This window comes from Phocoena sinus, chromosome 11, assembly GCF_008692025.1.
Source record: "Phocoena sinus isolate mPhoSin1 chromosome 11, mPhoSin1.pri, whole genome shotgun sequence".
NCBI lineage: Eukaryota > Metazoa > Chordata > Mammalia > Artiodactyla > Phocoenidae > Phocoena > Phocoena sinus.
The window spans coordinates 49,103,547-49,129,377 of NC_045773.1; the positions used below are offsets into that span (position 1 = coordinate 49,103,547).

At 45.1% G+C, this 25,831-nt stretch overlaps 1 protein-coding gene across 3 annotated transcripts in view; it reads right to left on the reverse strand.

Moving 5' to 3' along the window:
• STAC (SH3 and cysteine rich domain) overlaps positions 1-25,831 on the reverse strand; it is a 102,814-nt gene that overhangs the window by 52,155 nt on the left and 24,828 nt on the right. For 2 of the 3 annotated variants that reach the window (XM_032650476.1, XM_032650475.1), the window contains exon 2: positions 14,412-14,688. In XM_032650476.1, coding sequence (XP_032506367.1) covers positions 14,412-14,688 — 277 coding nt within the window. The remainder of the gene's footprint in view (positions 1-14,411; positions 14,689-25,831) is intronic. The other variant, XM_032650477.1, reaches the window with a different exon arrangement.

Sequence of the window (25,831 nt, forward strand, 5' to 3'; positions counted from 1 at the left end):
GGTAGCTAAAGGCTTATGGATCTTTCCAGGTAAGCTTAGCATGTGATAGAATAGTCTATGCTGTGTTTTTCTGGTTCAGCAACCAGACAATGTTCAATCAACTACAAAGAAAATGCATTAGTATTTCTCTTCCCCTCATCTTCTGTCCTTAATAGCTGGGTCACAGTGTATAGGTGTCTCCCTTACACACACACACACACCTGCCAGATGCTTTGAGCCCCAGACACACACAAAGGGCTGTCCTATATATATATATATATTTTTACTACTGGCCCAATTCTGTCATTTATGTGATATCCCCGGGGCTGCACAAGCAAAGGGACCTTTCTAAAGTAGGTCAGTGGAGTGTTCTCTGCCCTGGCAGCTGAATGCAGGCACAAGATACGCATCTTCCAACAGGTCTCTGCCTCCCCTGTTTTTAACAGGAGATGGCCTATTCCAGGAGATCCCTAGCTTCCAAACATGGAATTAATCATGGGTCCTTCCTACATTTGTCTGCCATGGCTTGGTCTTAACCTCAAGCAGGAAGGCATAAATCAGCAACATCACAGTCAGGAAAATGTTTTGCAGCCACAAGTTTAGAAAAGGCTTAAAGTGTATCCAGAATTCACTGCCTACTTTCTGTCCACCCAATTCCACCTTGATAGATTTCTCCTCCTTTCCTTCTGTCCTAGGCAGCTTTTTAATTTCTTGGTAGGTGGGACAAGGAGGAAATATATGAAGCACAGAGGGTCTCAGAAGAACATGGAAATATATATATTCAGAATCTATTGGCTATGATATTACTAAATAGCATCTAGCTGGTGACCTAGACCTTCGGAGAATGACTAAAAATGTAACAAAAGACTGCCGTGAATTATCATTCTCCCCTGTCTGGCCAGTTATTTATGGAGTGGAAATACTCTTCTGTATTGTCATTTCTTTCCACTAAGGTATGATTTTAAAAGGCTCCTAAAATACAGATCTCTTCTTTGGGGCACGAATAACATCATTTCTCTGGAAATCATGTCTATGCTGTGATTCAAGATATCACCAAAACACCTGCAAACATCATGATGGAAAATAATTTAAGAGGGACAGTCTCTTCCCTTTGGCTACCTTTTTTTTTTTTTTCACAATTTTCCCCTCAAATTTGGCCATTTAAGACTTTGGTCAGTTACTAGTAAAATAAACAGTTCATAGGAATGAAGTCCCTCATTTTCTTTCGTACACTGATAGGACAGCAGCAGTGTTTGACAAGCTGGGAAATTTTTATTTTATTTTATTTTATTTATTTATTTTTGCGGTATGCGGGTCTCTCACTGCTATGGCCTCTCCCGCTGCGGAGCACAGGCGCCGGACGCGCAGGCCCAGCGGCCACTGCTCACGGGCCCAGCCGCCCCGCGGCACGCGGGATCCTCTCGGACCGGGGCACGAACCCGCGTCCCCTGCATCGGCAGGCAGACTCTGAACCACTGCGCCACCAGGGAAGCCCTTTATTTTATTTTTTATGCATATAAAGATTCTCTCGTCACCACCTGGTCCCCTTCGTATTCTCAGTAATCATGACATGTTTAAGGACAGGGTGGGAGGCAGTGCCCATGTCTTCCTAATGTCAGCAAATGTGTACCTTAAGAAAAACAACTTTAGGAACAGATGTGGAAGTATGGCTATCACTGAGATGAACCAGCCTCTAACAGTTCCTTTGGGTGCCCGACTTCCCCAACTAGTCCCCCAAACAGGACTCAGATATTCTCCCAACAGTGATGTGGCTTTGGGACATCCCAGTCTGATGCTCTGGATGGGGGTGTGGGATGGGATGGCCTTGGAAGGCCAGCGAGAGCATCACGAGGCCTGTTAAACCCACCCTCCCCAGTGGACACCACAGCATCTGCATGGAAGGAGGCCCAGCAGGTCTTCATTTGAAAGAGTCAGGGGCTCCTCCTCACTTCTTCCAGTTTCTAGATAATTCTGGTCTCTTCTCCTTTGGTACCTCTCAGTCTCCTCGCTTGAATTTAAGAAGGTACTAGACATCAGCACCGGGCTGGTACACAGTTGGTGTTCAATGTTTGAAGGATCCATGGCTGTTGAGATTACCTGCAGTTCTCCCTTCTTCTTTTTTTTTTTTTTTTTTCTGCGGTACGCGGGCCTCTCACTGTTGTGGCCTCTCCCGTTGCGGAGCACAGGCTCCGGACGCGCAGGCTCAGCGGCCATGGCTCACGGGCCCAGCCACTCCGCAGCATGTGGGATCCTCCCGGACCAGGGCACGAACCCGTGTCCCCTGTATCGGCAGGCGGACTCTCAACCAGTGCGCCACCAGGGAAGCCCCAGTTCTACCTTCTTAATTGTGAATATTTTTCTGTGTATAATAAAAATAATCATAACCATAATTCTCATAATAGTTATCAATGGTTGAGCAATCATTTATCTATTTATTCATTCAACAGATTCATACTGAACACCTGTTACAGGATGGGTGCCAGACTTAGCGCTGAGGATGCTACAGTGAACACAACACACCACAGCCACTGCCCTCAGGAGTTTACACCATCAGATTTGCCATTCACCTTGTCTACGTGACTGCATTAATCACCTGTCTCCTTTGCTCCTTTCACAGTGTTGTAAGGGAATATGCATTTTAAAGAATTATATTATACTAAACAGAAGACAACTATAGACAGCATCTGCTTTTGGTTGACAATAAAATACAAGAGAATCAGATACTACAATAAAGGAGTCAAAATAAGGAATAGGGACTTCCCTGGTGGTCCAGTGGTTAAGACTCCACACTTCCATTGAAGGGGGTGAGGGTTTGATCCCTTGTTGGGGAACTAAGATCCCACATGCCGAGTGGTTCAGGGGCCCAAAAAAAAAGAAGGAATAAAAAACCTAGAAGAATGCGTGGGGAATACAGGACAGCAAAAAAATAAAATTTCACAATCAAAATCCTTATTAGAAGAAGTGAAGGTCAGAACTGATAGCACATATGATTTAATTACTATCATAAAGCAGCAGTTCTCAGATCTTTGGATTTCATGGACTAAAGTAAAAGGCAAGAGTGTGCAACTGGCTTCAGTGAGAGCAGAGTGGACAGGGGACGAAGCCGCAGAACAGGCTGAGGGACATTAAGTGGAAACCGCGGGAATTCCCAGATTGGACTCTGCTCACCATTCTGCCCCAATCTGCAAGAGATGCATTAGCCAAGCAAGGGGGCCCATGGCAATGTCCTTCCTTATGCCTTTGGTACCATATCCTCTTGAAAAATATTGCTGGAAATATACCGAACAACTGAGAAACAAAAATAAGAGCTGAAGAATGGAGATGTTACGTAAGAATAGAGCTGGTAGTAGATACTAAAATCAGTTACAACTGGAAATGTCTAAATCAATGTATAAATCTTGTTATAAAAGGTATGTATACCTTAAGATTTATTCTCAAATGTCTGAATTGCAAAACATTGGAAGAGCAATAAAAATATGGATTGACAAGACTGCCGTACTTAATTCGCAAAAACAAGAAGTGGAAATACTATTGCTGGCACGATGGGAGTTGGGATTAAAAGTTGGATAAGCTTATCTGCAATAATAGAGGAATAAAACTACCATATTTATTTTACTTTTTAATAACTTGGAAAATGTGGAATAACGAGTGCTTTTTGAAAACCTCAGAGGTAATTGTTAGGAGAAGAACATATTACATATCTTTCAAACTGTGGAGGTTATAAAAGGAAAGAACATATAAATCACATGTCACACACATGCGCGCGCGCACACACACACACACACACACACAGAGACATACATGAACTGGAAGGAAACAGGAAACACAGAATAGAAATCATATAGTACCAGACAAAAGGAAGCCAAATATTTCACTCATAACAATGAATACTAATGCATAAACATCTTCCATTTAAGAAGAAAAATTTAGGTTGGGAAAAAAAAGAAATCTAAAACCCAATTATGCTTATTTTCAAAAGAAGCACTTAGATGACATGACAAAAAAGGTTTAAAGTTACAGGTAGATAAAGGCATATCAGGCAAGTATTAAAAAACTAAGGTGGAAGCATTATTATAACAGTGGGATTCATGACAGAAGTATTAAACAGGATAGGAAGCTGTTTTATTTGGCTATGGATATAATTCACAATGAAGGAATCCATGTAATGACCCTTTGTGCGCTGAGTAGCTTTACATGAAAATATGCAACACAAAGGAGAAATACAGAGAAAGATGACAGATGAGAAAATTGGCCTCCTGTGTCAAGCTTCCTTCTGGGCAGGCTAGAGACTTGACACACCACAGGAATGGCTTGCAAAGGGATTAGGGAGTTTTCCATGTTCTTCTATTTCTGTTGGTTGGTATTTAAGGCAGGCGATTTTTCTCCCACTCACTCACTGCTCTTTTTAAAATACCCACTACATGTCGGTGGGTGCTGTGCTGGCTGCTGTGGGAATAGGCACCTGCATCAGACCAGATCATTCCTTCAAGGGGTAGGCTGTTTGAGAAATGACATGAAAGTTCAGAGAAAGTGGTCACCACAGGAACTGGAGAAAGCCTTTTAATTGATTTGGTGCTGGCATGGATAGAGAAATGGGGCAGGAAGGAAGGGTGTCCCAGATCTTCCAGAAGGAAGAGCAAAAACGCTGGGGCACTGACAATGGGCTCAAAACACATTAGGACCGTTGCAGGGTAGCGTGGTGAGCAATCTGGTAACATGGGCAGTCCTCTCCAGCTTCTATGTTCCTGTCTTCTGTTTTGGCAGCAGGTCAAGTGATACCATGCAGTCCTATGTGAGGTCCCAGAGCATAACACTAGCCCCTGACAGAAGCTGCTTCCACCCCTGTGTGAGGCTCTAACATACCTCCTTCCTCGGAGCCTACCAACATCTATTTCTGCTCAATCTTTGCTGGAAGGAATGTGGTTTACTTTTTCATTTAAGTCATTTTAAATGAGACAGAATGTAATTCTTAAAATACATGGCAGGGCTTCCCTGGTAGCGCAGTGGTTGAGAGTCCTCCTGCCGACGCAGGGGACACGGGTTCGTGCCCCGGTCTGGGAAGGTCCCACATGCCGCGGAGCGGCTGGGCCTGTGAGCCATGGCCGCTGAGCCTGCGTGTCCGGAGCCTGTGCTCTGCAATGGGAGAGGCCACAACAGTGAGAGGCCCGCTTACCGAAAAAACAACAACAACAAAAACATGGCAGCAGGCATAAAATTTCAGGAAACTAATGGAAGACGCTAGCTGAAAAGTATTTTGTGCCCCTTTAGTTAAAAGGTGCTGAGTACAACGTTCTCTGAGAACATGGGATCTGAACTGAAGTCTTAATAACTCTTTAATGAACTTGCTTTTGCAGGCACTGTAAAGGCTTTCCAAATTGTGTCCATTAAAGAGAGACATGCCAAATAGTGTTCAATGACAGCCGAGTGGAATTAGGGAAAAGAAAATCTTCAGGAGGGAGAACTCCGTTATAACCCATTTGCTCCACTGCCTCTGCTCTCCACTGATAACACCTGGTTGTCTTCAGGATAGCAGGACTTCAAAATGCTAACATGTGCTGTGATTATACAAAGGGAGTGTAGTGTACAGCATTTTCCAAACATATTTTACTATAGAAAATCCTCCCTCCCTAAATCTACGAAGCCTACTTCTGGGAATACTTTTAGAAGCTCTTCCTTTTAGCATCTTGAACTCTGCCTCACTGTATCATCCATCATTGTGTACCTGGGACCCTGAGCAAGTTTAAACCCTCTTCCAGATGAGATCACTTCAGCTATTTGAAGACAATGTCTTCTCCCAGCCAAGCACTGCCACCTCCTGTAAACATTCCTCAGCCGGCAGAGTCACTATCTCCCTACCCTGGGTGTGCTCCAGTTTTATTTACTTTCACTTAAAACCCTGTCCCCAGAAGCAACACAATTCTCTCAAGGGGGCCAGATAAGCAAAGAATACAAAGAAATTACTTCTGTTGGTCCAGGCACTATGTTGCCTTTTTGTCCCCTAGTAGAAAAGTAGCAGTTTACTGCTACTTGTAAGCAATTAAGACTCCAGAGATTAACAATCCCATAGGGCAAACCACTGAGGTCTAGGTACCACATTTTATGATGGACACATACCACAGCCCAAAGGACAATATACATCTGAAATTTAAGAAAAAGGTTCTAGAGAGCACTTGTATTTTCTTATTTATAAGCTGCACAGCTCCTAAAACAACTGTCCAGCTAAATGACTGATGGCATTTCAAGAGTTTTAATTCCATCCTGAGAATACATAGATTTTACATTTGCTTTTTTTAATATTCCCCTTGATTTCTGTTTGGCATTTTCCACCAAGAAACAACTTCAACAGTGAGTGAATATTTCCATTCAAGGTGTGGTTCATGTTTCAATGTTTATGGCTTTTTCAAGCAATCGGATGAGGTCCGAATAGGTCAGGAAACAACTAAATTAATGGTCAAACAAAAGCATAGCAGAAAGTTCCGTGACTCAGTGTAATGTAATATTTCCTCTCCTTATATTATCCATTATAATGATAACACAGTGTTATAGGTACAACAATGTCACGGTCCATCTGCATTTCAAATTCATTCCTAGTGGAGGATGTTTTTATATTGCGTCTTGTAGCATTAAAGTGTGTTTACAGAGATACTGATGCTGTTAGTGCCTCGCCTAGATTTTACTTATCGTACTGACACTGTGAGTATTGGCTCCGAATGGCTCACAGGTGCCCTTTTTCAGAGAATTGTTCTCAGCCAAATGGGATCCTCTTTGTCTGGGATGTCACACTCCCACTGCCCCCTGGGGGGCAGCCATGGCCAATGACTGAGCGACAGGAGTATACAAAGGCCAACACCCTGGTCTCAAGGTGGGGCTACTTGGCCATAGGATAAAATCTGTGTTCCAGAGCTCCCCCTGGGTGGGATCATGTGACGTCAACTCCAGCTGAGACCACATCCTTGCTTGACTCCTCCCCCTGCCTGGTCCTGTTTCTCTGATTCCCCTTCTCCTGAGGGCTCTCCCCATAATAAACCACTTTCACTAGGATCTCTAACTCTGTCCTGTTTTAGGGATTCTTACCCAGGACAAAGTCATTACTGTTTTCCCCAGTGGTTGCTACTCGGACAGTTAGAAAGTAAATGATCCTTTGACTGCAGTGACTGTATAAGGAAACTTGACATTTCAGGCAACAAAATCCAGCCTTTTTGCTAAATATTTGTTTAGAAAATATGTGCCCATTTAATATGCTGTGTCTTCTAAGTGGCTGCCAACTAAAAACATTTAGCTAATTTAAAAGTAGTTTTGGGGGCTTCCCTGGTGGTGCAGTGGTTGAGAATCTGCCTGCTAATGCGGGGGACACGGGTTCGAGCCCTGGTCTGGGAGGATCCCACATGCCGCGGAGCAACTAGGCCTGTGCGCCACAACTACTGAGCCTGTGCTCCGCAACAAGAGAGGCCGTGATAGTGAGAGGCCCGGGCACCACCATGAAGAGTGGCCTCCGCTTGCCACAACTAGAGAAAGCCCTCACACAGAAACGAAGATGCAACACAGCAAAAAAATAAATTAAAAAAAAAAAAAAGTTTTGGAAACAAGGTGTCAGAATGGAGTCCCTTAGAAAAATCTCCTTAATTGACAGAGTGGACTCATGCACTGAGTTCATTATGCTAATAGCACATACTGACTTGTTCGAGTCTTTACAATTCCAATGAGATGCAGATTACCACAAGGAAATTCAACGCTCTCCTGAAACGAGTCACTGTAGACAGTTCATTGTAAAGACAGAGTGCCCTAGATGGAATACATGTACTGGGTGCCCAGTGAAGACGCGTCGCCCACCCTAACTCCCACTGCCAAGGCCTAAAGATGGCAAGAGTGGATTGTTTTGGTGGAGGAAGTATTTTTCTTCTAAGCAAGTCCAAGAGGATTCTCCTAGTCTGACTGGCTCTTGAATCCTGTTGACCCAAAGGTTTGGGCATCCAGCACTGGGGCTGGTGAACACACCTGCCTATTTCTCTCATGTCTCCATGAAAGACTGGCTTGATCATCTTTGGCTTGCACAGGTGACCACATTTCTGGAAAGGAGGTGATCATAAAGGGTAGCCATGTCCTGGAGGCGGGAGGCATGCCATAGTGCCTGCTTAACCCAAGGGGCCTAAGGGCAGGGTCAGCAGGGGAGGAGCAATCTCAGGTCTAAGGTCAAGGGCAATGCGGGCACTAGGGAATGAGGAGTGAAGGAGCCAAAGAAATTAGAAAGAGATGGGCAGGGAATGAGGCTGGGGTCCTGGTCTACTTTTACTGCCACTTTCCGGTGGCAAATGTTTAGGCTTTCCAGCTTTAAGGCCTAGGCAGCTAGGCGAGGCACACATGTGAGACCCTGTAAACCCAACTCTGAGTGTCCATTCCAACTCAGAAATCCTAGACAGCGAGGATGCCAGATTCCATTTATTTTTATACAAATATCCATCAGCTAGAAACTGCACAAATGAGATTTGATTTTTCTTGGCCATCATTACATAACCTTTGGTTCTCAGTTGAGAGGAAAAAACCTGCTTTAATATGTTCTCTGGAATGTCATTCTAAGGGGATAGTAGCAGGGGGACTTTCCCCAGAATTTAGAAAATGAAGATGAGCTGAGGCTTAAAGAATACAAATCTTGGGCTTCCCTGGTGGCGCAGTGGTTGAGAGTCTGCCTGCCGATGCAGGGGACATGGGTTCGTGCCCCAGTCCGGGAAGATCCAACATGCTGCGAACCGGCTGGGCCCGTGAGCCATGGCCGCTGAGCCTGCGCGTCCGGAGCCTGTGCTCCGCAACGGGAGAGGCCACAACAGTGAGAGGCCGCGTACCGCCAAAAAAAAAAAAAAAAAGAATACAAATCTTCAGGTGATTATGTAGAGACAGGAGGTTAGGTTTGCAGAGTAAAGAAAAAGGGCAGATCAGCTGTGCTCTATCACAGATGACAAGCCCTGGGCAGTGTTTCGGGAAGGATAACGTCCATCAGCCTCTGCTTTACCTCACTCCTCTTCCTCTCCTCGCCTCCTTCCTCTGCCCTTTCCCTTTCCTCGTTCCCTCTGGTATCACATCACCTCTCTAATACCCTTTCTCCTTTCCTTGAAGGAGCCTACTATTTGGTTTACTTGGTTTTCATCTTTGAAAAGAGCAGTGTGCCTTGTTGACTGTTTTTTCTCTTTCTTCTCTTTCTTTTTATGTTAAAAAGGCAGTTACACTATACATTTAATTCTGAGAAGAGAAAAGTATAGTGAAATTCTCTTTAACACAAAGCATTTTTTTGGTGTGATTTTCAAAACAGAATCTTTCAAAATTGTCACTGTACTTGAGATGTACCTGGAATCCTCTTTAGGGTAATGACTGTGACATTCCTCAGAGGTGAACTCACTTCCATTAGTTGTTTTAAAAAGACACAGGCTGTCGGTCTTTTCACACTCGTCATGAGACTGAAAATAGAGACTCATCATCACCTATTTAAGGGTTATGAATAGCACTGCCTTGAAAAGGACAGTGGAAATCTGTGTGGAAATTGAAAATGATGCATCAAATTATGAAGCTAGGTAGGTAGACACAAAAATGAAGTTGGAGGCCAAATTGTCTCAGACTTCTGAGCACAAGACATGATAAGACCCCCTCCCTGCCATGGTAATGGTCAGATGCCAGGCATCACTTCCAGATGCAGAATGGACGTGGAAGGTAGTTTAGCTCTAAGACTTAGTAGTGTCTCCCAGACAAAAAAGGCTCCGTAGTGCAGAGGCCACCCTAAGCCCAGTGGTAGGCTGGATTATTAACATTCTTCACTCTGTCCTTCGCAGGTGGCTTTGCTATCCCTGCTACTGGGGGCAAAGTGCACTTCTCCATCCCTGGACATGGGTTTGACCCACATCACGGTGGAGTGCCCACAGAAGTGACAGTTGGGTTCCTCCAACCCAAGGCCCTCTGGAAGCTCTGTATGCTTCCACTTGTCCTTGCCATTAGAAGGACATGGCATGGGCAGCCCGTGGGTCCAACAAAAGGGCAAGAGATAAGGAAGAGAGAGAGGACGCAATAATTGAGCTGAGTTTGGATCAGCCAAACCCCAGGTGATCTGAAGATGCTGAGTAAGAGTAAAAGAAAGCTGTTTTGAGCACGCTGGAGTTTTAGAGTAGTTGTGATACGGCGATTTTTCGGAAATCCTTGACTGACACAAAGCACTCTTCCTAAATGTGGCCTGTTAGAAGGAAGAACATGAATAATAATAGAGACTAGAAAATGACAGTGTGAATAGAGAATGGTTTTCTGAGGATGAGGACAGGCCTGTGTGTATGGTTGCAAAAGTGGCTGATGCTGCTCCCCATTTTGAATAAACACCCCTCCACACACACCCTCCCCCCGCCAACTGGGCCTTGGCCAAGGGTGAAGGACACCGCAGAACCCTGCCTTCCCGGTTACACTGGAAACCACTGATATTTCCACGTTCAATGATGACAGACACTGGTCTCTTTGGGAAGCAGCAGAGGCTCATTTCAAAGAATATCGGTTAATTAAGTAGGGGAAGATGTTCAAGACCACCTACGCCTGGGAGAAGTTAAATTACTCGCTACTCATAAGGCAGGCCCTTCAATTACCGGTCAAATGCCTCAGTTAAATGGTTATATTCTCCCTGAAATCTGTCTTTTAACTTTACCCCTTGCTCCCAACCCTTCCCTCTAAAGGCACAGAGAGTAAGTCTCTTGACTTTTCCAATATGGTGTTTTAAAACACAGTTGCACATCCAAAGTCTTTTTTTTTTTTTTTTGCGTTACGCGGGCCTCTCACTGTTGTGGCCTCTCCCGTTGCGGAGCACAGGCTCTGGATGCGCAGGCTCAGTGGCCATGGCTCACAGGCCTAGCCGCTCTGCGACATGTGGAATCTTCCCGGACCAGGGCACGAACCCGTGTCCCCTGCATCGGCAGGCGGACTCTCAACCACTGTGCCACCAGGAAAGCCCCATCCAAAGTCTTTTCCACACCAAACTCCCAGGGTTTCCTCACAATCTTATTTTGGCACACCACTCACCATTCTGATCACTCTCTTCTAGACACCTGCTTGCTTGTTCATATCCCTCACAGAATGGGAAATGCAGAATCAGAGGCAATCTTTTTTTTTTATTTTTATTTTTTATTTTTTTTTTTATTTTTTTGCGGTACACGGGCCTCTCACTGTTGTGGCCCCTCCCGTTGCGGAGCACAGGCTCCGGACGCGCAGGCTCAGCGGCCATGGCTCACGGGCCCAGCCGCTCCGCGGCACGTGGGATCCTCCCGGACCGGGGCACGAACCCGTGTCCCCTGCATCGGCAGGCGGACTCTCAACCACTGCGCCACCAGGGAAGCCCCAGAGGCAATCTTTAAGGTGTATGTAAAACACTGCTGTGTAGATGAGGGACTAATTATTTTGTTACCATGACATTATTTTTTAAATTATTTATGCCTATAAAGTGTCAACAAATTTTTTTTGTTACTCTAATTTGGTTTACCCTCTAGCTTTCTCTTCCTTAGGAAGATGACTATTTTCTTGTTTCATAATAATGATAATGATATCAATTCCAATACCCTTCCTCTGCTGAGGTCTATTAGATGCCTGGTACTTCCCTTCTACCACTTCATTAGTCCACACAAAACCCTGAGGGTGGTATTATCATCTCCGCATAAAATGAGGACACAGGTTAAGAGAAGGCAAGTCACTGGCATGAGGTCACACAGCTGCACGGGGCTCTAATCCAGGCTGTCTGGTTCTACACGCATGGTCTTTCTACCGTCCTCACTCCCTCATCTCATTTCATCTGGGAAGGGAAGGGGCTAATTGTTTCATGGGAATAGCCAGGAGCAAAACATGGGTCCGCGCTCTCCCCATTCTGTGTACCATATGGAAAGGTACCTCTCTGCCCACTTCAAAGTAATATGGCCTCTCACCCTGTGACATCACAAAGCCTTTGGCTGGAATATAACTATCACATGACTGGCATCAGAGACAGCATGGAAAGGAATCCACGGAGGCCAGTCTTGTGATCTTCAACTAAGGTTTTCTTCTATTGCCATGGTGGACACTGCTGATACCCTACCCAGATACCCCGTACTGGGTAGGTATAGGCAGAACAATGGCCTCCCAGAGATGTCCATGTCCTAGTCCCCAGAACTGGTGAGTAGTTATGTTACGTGGCAAGGGGAACTCAAGGGTGCAAATGGAAGTAAGGCTGCTAATCAGGTGACCTTGAGATGGGAAGGTGATCCTGGTTTACCCAGGTAGGTCCAGTGTAATCACAAGAATCTTTAGGAAAGGGGGAGAGTCAGGACCAAAGGGATGGTGGTGTGAAAAAGACGTGACCTGCCACTGCCACGCTTCATTGCACTGAACATAAAAAGGGGTCACAAGCCAAGGTGTGGGCAGCCTCTAGAAGCTGGAAAAGACAAGAACATGGATTTCCCCCCTAGAGCCTCCAGAAAGGAATGCAGCTCTGCAGACACCTTGATTTTAGCCCAGTGAGACTCATTGTGGACTTCTGATCTCCAGAACTATAAGGTAATAAATCTGTGTGGTTTGAAGCTACCAAGTTTGTGGCAATTCGTTATAGCAGCGAAACCTCACTAATAACACTGGTGGTATGTGTGCTGGCTGCTCGTGGCTCACAGCTGCCCCTTTCTTCCGAAAATTGCCATCGGCAGAACATGAGCCACTTTGCTCAGGGGTTTGAAATGACCTCCATCATGGGAGGAGGAGGGAAGCCCACTGATACCAAAGGCTGGCCTCAAGGAAGGACCAACTGGTGAAATTCATGCTCCAGACTCCCGCAAGATCCACCTAACACCACTTCCTAGTTTAGTTCCTCCCCTTCTCCATCCGCTTCCCTCTCTCCCTCTTGTCCTGAGAGCACCCTCTCAATAAATTACGTGCACTTGAGTCCCCATGTCAGGCTCTGCTTCTAGGGAATCCGACCTGAGACAACTGTCATACCCAGAAGAGGTGCTGGGCCACGGGAAATGGGTACTGAAGGGGGAACGGGGGGCTGGGAAGGGTTTCAGGGTTGAGGAGCTGGAAGGTGAGATGAGCGACATATCAGGGCCACACTGGGCCCTGGCTCCCAGCTTGGGAAACAGGTTCTTGATCTTAAAGTGTTCTTCCCTGAAGCCTTCACGGCCAAACCCAGCGCTGCAGCATCCAGGCCATAAGTGAGCAGGAGGTATGGCGTGGGCCTGGCATTGGGACCCCACGTGGGGAAGGCCTGTCTCTCACACCTGTTACCCTCTCAGTGGCTGTCCAGGCACTCTAGGCCTTGCTTGGCTTCGTATCTGCAGGATCAGCACCGTCTCAGGAGGACAGTCCCCATCTCGGTCAGCCTTGCATCGTTTGATTCCCAGCCTCATTTCCTCTCTTAATTCCAGCCTTCTGCCCTTCAACTTCTCCTAGGGTGGGTACATCCTAACTGCCCCCTGAGAGCACACATGGGCGTCTCCTTCCCCCTCCTCTCTTGTTCTGCAGTGGCCCGTCAATCACCAGGACACGCTGCTGTTCTTGAAACAACGGGTTTCAATTCACTCTGAGTTCCACCCGAAGTACCTTTACGGTTTCCTCCATCTGTTTGGTCACTGGGTTTCCACTGTGGGACAGGCAGAAGAGCGTTAACTGCGGAATTTCTGTGCGCCTGGCTCTCGATGGCTCAGGTCTTCCTTCTAGCTGGGACATTTTATAGGTCATTCTCTTCATCTGGGCACAACTCGCAAGACGCTCAGGCTATCACCATTTCTCTGAGGTACCAGGAGTGAGTCCTTTCCGGGTCCAGAATTGTAATCACCATTCCAACCGAATCCCCTGTCCTGCCTGGGTCAGTGCCTCCCTGAGGTCTCCTGTCTTCCACAGCTGCCTGTCTCGGTCACTCACCTGGAGCTCAGCAAGCCACAGACCCCCTGCCCAGGCGACCCCAGATAGACACGGCCACGCATACTGGAGAGGACCCTGCAATGCGTCACTCAGATCTCCCTGCAGAACAGAGGCGTTCGAACCCCAACTGCCCAGCACCTTGATTGCCTCCCACGGATTCCCTCTCCCTTAACTGCCCTTAGCTAAAAAGATTTTGCCCCCTCCCCAGGGGCTGCCCGTACCCGGTGAGAGCTGATGCAGGGGTACAAAGTCCCAGACCTCTGGCCTCAACGCGAGATGACTGTACGGGGCTTGAGAGCTCCCTGGGGATCGGCTGGAAGCTTTCTTCCATCTGTACCACAACCCAGCGTCTCCCTCCACCCAGCCCTGCTTCCCTTACCTGTTGACACACACTGTCACCCCAAACGCTCCCAAACAACCCTCCTGCATATCAGACAGACTCAGAGTCTGTCCACGGGGACCTGGACTCAGGTACACCCCTCTCACCTGGCTTTGCAGGGATGCAAGGACCTGGAGGAGGAGGCAGAGGGACGGCTTACCCACGATCATGTGGTTGCAGACGTCACAGAAAGTGGGCTTCTTGAAGATGTGCTCCTGAAAGGCGTGGGCCTTGCCGCCGCCTGGGTACAGGCCGGCCCTGGTGACTGTGGACGTCAGGCATCCGGGGGCAGGGAGCAGGCTGGAGCTGGGGCTGACCTCCGAAAGCATGTCTGCCTGCAGTTTCGCATCGCTGTTGGTTTGCTGGAAGAAGTTGTCAGCACTTTTGCTCCGTAAACTCTTGGTCTTGAAAGAAAGTGATCGTTTTAGTTTCTGGAGCTGCAATGCAATGACAGAACAGACTTATGATCAATCGTGCAGACTCCTGCTGTGGGGCTGAGGCCTGCTCCATGGACTGCTCTGTTCCTACGGACTTCCTCAGCCCCTGGGGAGGCTCACAGATGTCCCTGAGGGGATGGGTGATGTCAGCAGCCCCTATTCCACCGCCTGCCCCTCCTCTCTGCCTCCCTGCCCTCCCACCCACGTGTTGTCAAAATATCCCACTGCTTTGGACACCATTTGCCTTTTGAAGTGGAATCACTGGAAATATTAATTGTATGAACTCCTGGGCTCAAAGGCTGGGTCCCTCATGCTGGGGTCTCTGCTGGTCTTTCTCTGCTGTGGTCCCTTGGCAGCCATCTGTCTGTTCACATAGCAAAGCAGAGGAGGCCACTGTCTGATTCGGAATTAATCTGGCTAAAGTATCACAGAACACAAGCCGGAACTTCTCAAGCCTGCTTGGGTCCGAAGCAGTGTGTGTGCGTGCGTATGCGTGTGTGTGTGCGTGTGTTTGAGGAGGGCACGGTGTGAAATTATCCATTTGACTTTCTCTGCTCCTCCCTGTGCCCTGCCTCTCGGTTTTGCTCATGGCAAACTAGACCATTTCTCCTTTGCCTTTGGGACCCATGGAGTGGCACCACATGAGGCTGGAGGAATCCTAACTCGGTTTGGTCCAGTCTGCACCTCCAATCTAGTTTTCACATGGCAGCCGGAAGGGTCTTTTGGAAACAAAATGTGAGCCCTGTTGTTTAAAATCCTTCACAGAGCTTCCTTTGTTCTTTATAAATTTAAAGAAAAGCTCCTTGCCATGGGCTCCAGGGACTGGTAGATTCTGGATCCCAATGACAGCTCACACCACCGTCCACCTTGCTCTGCCCATCCCAGCCACAGCGGCCTTTTAAGTCTCTGGCATTTATTATGCTTTTTAATCAGCAGCCCTTAGTGCATAGTTTCCCCTCTCCCCAGATAAAAGAAATGAACCACTTAGCAGCTGCATGACCTGTAGTAGGTCACTTCACCTTTAAGGCAGTTTTCCTTTTGTGATTGAATATCCATGCGTGTTGCCTGGAATTAATGTCTAAGCCCCAAAGCTGTAGACAAAACAAGTGCTCATCACACTATTCTAATAAAGACCTCCATCAAGTGTGGTCAGACACCCCTACTGGACACAGAAGATGTCTTGATCTGGCCTTGCTGAGTCTAGCCACCTAATCTAGCCATCAGCCCCCCAACTTCTCCCACAGAAGATCAGGAAGATGTGGTGGTCTTAGTGCTTGGGGTGGATGCCACAGTTCTCTACCCTTCCCCTTCCCATGCCCCTTTACAAGGTGACCTCGCAGCTCCTCCCATCAAAGCTGAGTTCCTCAGATCTTGTTGGTTTGGGGAATTTGACCAACAGCAGGTGGCAGAGCAACTTTAAGCCACTTCCAAGCCCAGATCTCAAGATGCCCTGTATGCTTCTGTCTGCCCTCTTGGAAACCTGCCAAACTGCCATATGCACAAAGCCGATATAGCCTGAAGGACGATGAGAGACACACAGTCCAGAAGCCCCCATCACTCGAGTGACACCCCTGAAGCAGAGCCACCCTGCTCCCTGCAGGGAATCAAGGAGCGTAGATGAGACCAGTAGAACTGCCCAGCTGAGTCCCGCTCAAACTGTCAACCCATAGAATCATCAACTAAAGAGATGGCTGGTGTTTTGAACCATTAAGTTGAGTATCTATCGTGTGTACACGGCAATACAGTGCTGTTCTCCCCACCTTTCAAACATGTGGTGGGATTGTGCCTTGTTGCCCATTTGAAGTTGGCCAGGACCATGTGAAGCCAGTGCTCTACTTCAGGAAACTGTATGGCGTCAGGGGTGGGGAACACCCTGCAGGGGGCCCTCTAGAGAAGCCCCACTAAGACCAGCAATGGAGCATCATCAGCCCGAAAGGGCTAGCCTGAGAAGCAGCAGTAACCTACATAACAGGTCAGAAACTGTGGGCCGCCAAGACTCTTGTCCCTTTCCCTCCATCCTACAGCCCAGACCCAGCAGAGGGGCTGGAACTGCCAAAGGAGCAGGAAGGAAGAGTTCCTGGATTATCTTGGAGTGTTTGTTACCGAACCGTAACCTAGCGCATCCTCACTGATACAGGGGAAGGGAGTCACGAGCCCTTGGGAGCACAGCGCTTATTTTGAAGAGGACTCTCCATCTCCAGCAAAGCTAACTGCGAGGGGGCTATGAAGCAATCGCTCTGTGAGACTGAGGCCCACAGAGGTGAGGGCCTGGAACCAGCAAAGGAGCAGAACACACCTTCTGCACGTCAAGTCCTTCTGGCTATAAATTGGACTGATGCTGGAGGAAGAGAGACTTAGACAGGAGGCGAGTGATTCAGGTACACACACACACACACACACACACACACACACACATACATATATAGTAGGATAGTAAGAGGTTCAAACTACTAGGTATAAAATAAATAAGTTGCATAGATGTAACATACAGCACAGGGAATATAGCCAATATTTTATAACTTTATATGGAATACAATCTATAAAAACATTGAACCACTATGTTGTACACCTGAATCTAATATAATATTGTAAGTCAACTATACTTCAATTAAAGAAAAAAGAACTTGAACATAAGTATCTGAGTCTACATCTGGGGACTTTTCCATACCCTGGTTCTGCTATTTTGTATTCTGTTAACTCAAGAAAAACTTACTTAGGTGTTGAAAAAAGTGGCTAATGGATTGTCAAGTTACAGGCTGAATCCTTTGTGTATTTCATACACTGTTTCTGATCCTTGATTTTTCATTTTGAAAGCACTGCAGAACCCCTCTAAAGCTGCACGTTAGATTTATAGAAACCTAGTAAACGGTGTTTGCTTTAATAGCAGCTTGGAGAATCAGAGCAGCAAATAGAATCCCAATTCTGTTTAAAGCCCCATCTGATGCTTTCTCTGGTTTTAACAATCTATTTAGCTAAAGATAAGGGCTAAGGGCAGTTTCTTTTGTCAAATGAACAACAGATCTGCTTCTTTCAGATAATTAAGAAAAATCCCCAGAGTTAGATTACACCAAATGAGGAAAAAAAAAACTACTGATTTTAAACATTAGCTATTAGGTGTTAGAAAATTATTCTGAATTCTTCAATTCAGCAGGGCTCTGGATTGCTCACCTATGAAAGAGCAACACAGTGAAAACTGCATTACCTATTTTTTTTGGAACTTGTTATTTAAAAATAATTTTAGTAATACAAAGATTGCAAAATAGTAGAATCCCCGTGTAACTTTCACTCACTTTCCCCTAATGTTAACGTCTTACATAGTACAATATAGTAAATTGATTGTAACCAGGAAACTGACACTGATATAAAACTGTTAACTAATCTATGGATCTTATTAGATTTTTCCAGTTGTCCCATAATGCCTTTTTTTCTGGTCCAGGATCCAATCCAGGATTCCATATTGCATTTAGTTTCATTTCCTTAGTCTCTTGGATCTATGTTAGGTCCTCAGTCTTTTTTTGTCTTTCATAACCTCTACCTTTTTGAGGTTTACAAAACAGTATTTTGCAGAATGTCCTTCAGTTTGGGTTTGTCTGATGTTTTCTCACTATTAGATTGAGGTTATATATTTTCAGTAAGAACAGGACAAAAGTGATGTGTTCTTCTCAATGCAGCACATTAGGAGGTACCTGACATCAGTATGTCCTATTACTGGTGATACTAACTTTGGTCAGTGGGCTGACGTGATATTAGCCAGGCTGCTCCACTGTCAAGTTACTATTTTTCTCTTTGTAATGAATGAGTTTCATGTACGGGAACTACTTTGAGATGATGTAAATATCCTGTTTCTCATCATGCATTTGTCCTCTAATTTCAACATCCATCGATGATTCTTGCCTGCAAAACTTATTACCTGGTGTTTGCCTAATGGTGATAGTCTATTTCCATTATCCTTCTATATTAATTAATTAGTATTCTCTTCCTCTTCACCTATTGATTAATTATGTGTTTCTATTAGTATGGACTGATGGATCTTTGCTTTATTCTGAGTTACAATTTCCTACTACCATCATTTTGTTACTCTAATTGTCCCAGGTTTGGTCACTGGAAGCTCCTTTTGCTTTGAATCTGTGTCCTTTTCCACATGCCCTGACTATTTCTGAAGACTTCCCTACTTGCTAACACTACAGGGTTCTCCAGGCTTATCTTATATTTTCCCTGTTCCAGTCTTGCAGCCAGCATTTCTCCAAGGAGCCCTGGTTAGTTTTATTAGGGAATGGTACCTATGAACTGCTATCTGGGCAGAAAATAACTGCTCAAAATTTAATCATTATCTAGTAGTTTATAGATCTTTTTATTGTTATGAACATATTTTATAGATTTATAAAAACTTCATCTGCCATTTGTATAGCCAGGAAGAAATGAAAATGGACTTCGGTGAAAAAATGCAGGTCTCTGCCTCAAGAAAATACTAGAAGCAATCAAATGTTCATCCACAGAGAAACAGTTAATTAATCTAGTACCCCATTTGATGGAATATTAGACCACAATTAAAGAGTGAGTTACATCTCCCATGCTTTTTTTTTTCACTCACAAGACTGAGTTTAGTACTGTAAAATGAATATCTGCCCATGTATCTCCCCAAGTGAGATGAAAACTTTCCTCTCCTTTTCCCCTCAGTTTGTCATTCATCTTTGACTTTATTTACTCAACGCGTTTGCGGAGGATGAATTTAAAATTCTATGGAGTCAAAATTGATCAATGCTGCTGCTGCTCTTAACGGCCGACATTTACTGAAGACGTACCATTTGCTTATTCTATGTGATTCCTGAGGCTGCTGTCTCAGTCAACTAATGATATGTACTTAACATTGACCTCCCTTCTAGCTCAAGACATAATACAAGGACTCTAACAACATCTACCTGACTCCTAAAGTGATCAAAGGCGACTTTTCTCACTATATTTAGGCAGAAATTCCAGATCTTGAAAAACTCGTTTCATTTAGAAATGAAAGAACATAAAACATAAACCAATAATATGGTGTGTGTGAAAACCTCTAAAACATAAGTAAATATTATACCACTCAGGTGGTAAAGGAAGAACATAGTTGTGAAAACGCTTACTATTGGAATAAAAAGTAAATTTTGTATACACTCTGTGCTTTCAATACACTTGGAAACATATAATCTCTGAAAAATAAGATACGAAAGCTGAGATGATCAAACTCAGTTATAAAGGAAGGGATTCGCTAGAGTTAAGAAAAGAATTTGTAGCAAGCAGTAAATACCACAGTAAAATTTAAAACAGGAAAGGTAAAAGCAACAAGGACTCACTCTGCAGAAACGTGATCCTACAATGTGCGGTTATGTTTGAGAAGCTCACATAAAACACAGGATTTATTACAAAGATACAAGAAGATGAAAATCATTAGAGAAGACATAAAGAAATAACTGGATCCTGAAGAAGATTTCAGAATGGCTGGAACGGCAGCATTATTCAAAGATAAAAGAGAATTCCTGGGCTAAATGAGGGAAGAAGACAAACCCATCAATGAGGGAACCACCATGTGTCCGGTCATCCTGGTGAAAAGAGCTATCTCTTTTCCTGCCAGCAAGTTCAAGTGTCCTGTCAGAACGTCAAGGTGTCAAAAGAAAAGGAGGACATCCAAACACACAGGCAGGAAAGTGGGTCACCCATGAAGAAAGAAACCTTAGACTCACTTCAAGTTTCTCTTCTCCAATGTGAAACAATGTAAGACTACGTTATGACCCAAGTATTCTCAACCCAGACAAATGACCACTCAGGAGCAGAGAAAACAAAAGCACTGGAAAATATGGAAAACTCGAGGCATAAAAGAACTTGCGCTTGAAATAATTTCAACATGGTTAAGTTAAAATGACTGGTATACACAGTTCACAAAGACAATTCACCTGTTATAAATACTTAATGAAACAGATGACATGTAATTTAGAACAGATGACACGTAATTTAGTTTTAACAGTAATAAAAATACCACGAGTTGTAGTAACAAAACACAAGTAGTGAGGGGGTGGAGGATGGAGGAGGAAGCCAGCTTGTGTTAACTTCCTCATTTCTGTGGAGGAGAAGTAACAAGGACAACAAGCACGGTATTAGTTACAGCTGACATTTGAGTCCTTCGGATGTGTCACATACTATTCCTAAAACTTCACGTGTATCATCTCCTTTAATCCTCCAATCCACCTCATCAGGCAGTTACTGTGTGCCACTGTGCCATTAAACCTACCCTACAGCTCTATGAGGGACTATTATTCCAATTTGTAGATGATGTCCTGGGAGTCAGAGTGGTAAAGGACATACTGTAAGTGATAAAGCCAAGAATCAGTCCTGCTTACTCTGACCAAGCCAGGCATTTGCAGCCAACCCAAGCTGACCATGTTCCTCCATCCTCACTCGGAATTTCAGCCATAAGTGACCAAGGAGGATATACTTTCCTGCCTCTGAGCCTCTGTTCATGCTGTTTCTCTGTCTGGGAACACCCTCTCACCCTTGGAGAAAGCCACCTGCTATGTCAGGGTTGTCACAATTGGAGTTCATTTTATTTGTTTAATTGTTTCTTGTCTCTGTCCTTAAGATGTGAACTCCATGAAGGCAGGCAGGTTTTCTGTCTTGTTCTCTGGGGAGACCTTTGCAATTAGTGTTGAAATGCCTGGTACGTAGGAAGTGCTCAAATAGATCCATGAAGACGCCTCCATCATTCCAATCAGAAGTAATTGCTCCTTGAGTGTACCATAACATAATGCTTGCATCACAGGTCCAGTTCTTATTTCAATTTGTATCGTATTCACTCTCTTTTTATGTGTCTCCCACCCTAAATTTGTGAATTCCTTGTAGATTGGGTTAGGTCTCAATCAACTTTATATCACTCCCAAAGCAGTTCTCAACCTTTTTTATTTTTGTAGGACACTGCTTTTTTTTGTTTTTGCCCCCCGCCCCCCGCCAAGGCAGACTCTGTTAGCTGTGTACCCAACTTCCGGTCCCTACTTCTCTTTTCCTTACAAAACCTCCATTTTTTCTTAGAACAGCAGTGTGTCCAGCTTTCCTGACGGCTGGAAATGGCTTATGACACAGTTCTGGCCAAGGCAATGTACATCCAATGTAGATTCCTCCAGAGTTTTGCTTTCCTGATAAAAGAGGGAAGACTTGGTTGCTCCTACCTTTCTCTCTTTCCTTCTTGGCTTGAACACAGACATGATGTCTAGAGCTACAGCAGCCCTCTTGCTATCCCATGACAATGGGGACATAAGCCAACAGGCCAAGGTGGCAGAGAAAAGGAAGATCATGATGGCTTTGCTGAGTAGCTAAGCCAAGGCCAGCAACTTCTTATCTCTAGGCTTCTTACTATGTGAGAAAAACCAACCCATACTTGTTTAAATTACTGTAAGTTGGATTTTTTGGTCCCTTTAACCAATATTTTCTTTAACTTGTCCAGCTGATATTCTTTTTTTTTTTTGCGGTATGCGGGTCTCTCACTGCTGTGGTCTCTCCCGTTGCGGAGCACAGGCTCCGGACGCGCAGGCTCAGCGGCCATGGCTCACGGGCCCAGCCGCTCCGCGGCATGTGGGATCTTCCCGGACCGGGGCATGACCCCGCGTCCCCTGCATCGGCAGGTGGACTCTCAACCACTGCGCTACCAGGGAAGCCCTGTCGAGCTGATATTCTTAACTGGTACAGCACTTACATGCTACCCTCCCACGGGTATATGTAGATTTTTGACAAACCCAAACTATTATTGCAGGAGAGTAAATCACTGCAAAATTCTGAACTAAGAGGAGAACGAGACTCCGAAAGGGTAAGTGTCTGCCCACAGTTATGTTGACAGTAAGCAGCGGAGTCAGAATCAAATTCAGGTTTCTCAAGACTGCCAAATCCATGCTTGTGCCCTGCCCTTGTCGCCTCATCACAAGGTACATGTGTGCCACCTGCAAAGCCGCATCCCTTGGCTTAATGGAGATATGGGGCCTCTGATCACTGCCTTTCAAAGACCTCACCCTGGAGGAACACTCTCCTGGGCGTAGCTGCCATGGTTTCAATTCCTATGATGAGGGTGCAACTTTGTTGGCCAAATACTGCCTGGCTGTCCTGGATACTTCTTCTTCTTTTTTTTTTTTTTGCGGTACGCAGGTCTCTCACTGTTGTGGCCTCTCCCGCTGCGGAGCACAGGCTCCAGACGCGCAGGCTCAGCGGCCATGGCTCACGGGCCCAGCCGCTTCGCGGCATGTGGGATCTTCCTGAAACGGGGCACGAACCTGTGTCCCCTACATCGGCAGGCGGACTCTCAACCACTGCGCCACCAGGGAAGCCCCCTGGATACTTCTTTTAAGGGCCACTTTAGAACATCCCCACCAGCACCTTTTCATCCTGGTCATCCTCCCAGCCTGAGCTGGAAATACGTTCTGTGTGTTTGAGGAACGCCAAGGAGCTTGAGCACCGGTGACTAGGACAGACCGAGAGGGAGTTGAGGAGTCAGAGGACAAAGATAAGGTTACACACGCAGAGGCTGGTCCTGCAGGGCCTTAGAGGCCTTGGGGGAGGACTTTGCATTTATTCTCAGTGTGATGGAAAGTCACTGCCTGACTGAGTGATCTGTATCTGTAAAGGACTGCACTGGTTTATGCATGGAGAAAGGACTAACATTTTCATAGACAGATGATGGCTTAAGCGAGGGCCATGGCAGTGGAAATAGTAAGAAATGGTGTGTTCTGGGCATATTCTGAAGTAGGGTATCTTAGTGAGTTGGATGTGGTGTGTGAGGAAAAGAGAGAAGCCAAAGATGAATCCAAGGATTTTTGTCCTGGGCAGTTGCCACTGGAGAAATGGCCATTTACTGGGATGATGGACAGTGGGAAGAAGCATGTCTGATGGGGAGAGGAGATGAATACTGGGCATTTGTTTTTGATGGGCTAATTTTGAGATGACTACTAGAGATCCATGTAAAGATGTGGATAAAGAGAGTTCAAATCCCCTAAATTTCCAGTCCCAAACATCACACCGATTTTTACCAGCCAGAGGCCAGACGCAAGGCACCAGAACGAACTGTGTGGGCTCTGTCTGAAGATGAAGACAAACAACAACCAGGGATCCAAACAAACACTCTGAGATTTTAGCTTTTCAAACTCATTTTGCTGCTGAACCCATTAATATGTTACCAAGAAGATGGATGTGTTTGTGAGAAATATACCTACCGATACTATTTTAATGCAGATAATAGAGAGAACTGCTCCCCTTTAAGACTGTCTCCAAAACAAACAAAAAATACACAAAGACACATATAAACATGGCTGTTCTGCAGCATGGTAATGTAATCAGTGGCAGAGGGCTCTGGGGAGCTAACTGCCTGAAATGGTCAAGCTGTCTGGGTCTGAGGCCTGGTTTTGATTTCTAATAGCTCTATTAACCTCTTCATGAACGGAAAACATAGGCTGTAGAGATAATGCAAAGAGATAATCTCCATAAAGCTTTTAGCACAGAGTCTGAGACATAGAATAAACCCAATTAATATTAGCTATTATCACTTACATTCACAGAAACATGTAATACAGACACGCGTAACCCACTGAACACACACTTTCACACCTGTGCACTGAGAAACACACACTAGAAAATCTACATTTACGGTACATGCATGCATATATACAGAAAATGCCTTAAATTTTCTCATTCCCTTGCTGCCTGTCTTGCTTGCGTTTGACTTGATAACATTCCTTTTCAATGATTTTCAAGAATGGAAGGATTATTTTCTTTTCCTTGCAAGAGCTGGTTATTACTACTGATGCCTGCCATGGCTCAGGGCTGGCTGTCCTCCTGAATGAATGACAAATACCCTCAGCAAATCACTTTCTCTAAAAATAGACCTCCCCAGATGATGTTTGGCTTCCATTCTCATTTCCATATACTTTGAAAAGAAAAAATTCCATTCTTGTTAGAGACTAACTGCTAATCTATCCCAAGCAATGTGACTCGATAAAAATGAACGAATCTCTCGAGTTCTGCAAAATGCCCTAGTTTTGCCTCATCTGTTTATTGGATTTATGTAAAATATAAATGGAAGGCTGACAGATTTCTCCATATTCTGCCCGTTGAATGTTCATTCTGTTTGGCTTTATGGAGCCATTTACCTAGAGTATTTTACCTTGATAACTTAATGCGTGACTTGCCTTCTCTATTTCTTCCTCCAGATGTGTGTGAATGGATTGAGTGGCTACAAGATACCTTTCAAATTATAGTCACTGTGTAGAAGCAGATGAATTGCTTTCGGCATTATTAGCCAACTACACTTCTGATGGACACAATTCCCCAAGAGTTCACTTGGTTTTCTGGGCCAAAGGACCACACGGTTTATATCATCCATACTGTTGGGATGCATGTTTATGGCAAAACAAACAAACAAACAAAATTAAAAAGAACATTTAGAGTGAATTTTATATTGGGAAAATCAATACTGTTGGCCCAATATGCATAAACCAGCTAAATTCTGATTTGGACCACGCTGCTTCCTTGATTTGAATTGGAGAGAGGCACTCACTCAAGATCTTAACGCCAAAATCATTAACATCTCCTCTGAAGTCTGTCTTGGCACATTTACTCTGGATTTTCAAACCAGGGAGCACTGAATCTGGAAGACTATAGGGAACATGTCAAATCTATACTTATATCCTTCTAGATGCCATTCAGTAAAATCAGGGGCAATGGATTTTGCAGATTTCATGCTGGTAACTTTGACATCATTCCCTGGACAGAGCTAACTCCTCTCTGTGTAACTGCTGTTATCATTATCTTCATCAGCATCATTAATATTTCCAACTACAGTATGTAAAGCAAGGGAACCACAATATTTCACACTGATTCACTCTGCTCTGGGGTGGGTGCCACAATTTAAGATTGATATCCCCCCAGCCACATACAATCATTTAGGTACCTACGACTGCAAGTGCTAGGAAACCTAGATTCAAACTGGCTTAAGCATAATGATACTGCTTCACATAACACGGGGTCGTAATGCAGGAGTCACTAGGGATGGCTACTTCAGCAGCAGAATGACATCACAGAGGACTCAGGCTCTCTCTATCAGATTACTTTGCCTTTTTCATCCCAGCCTCAAAGCTGG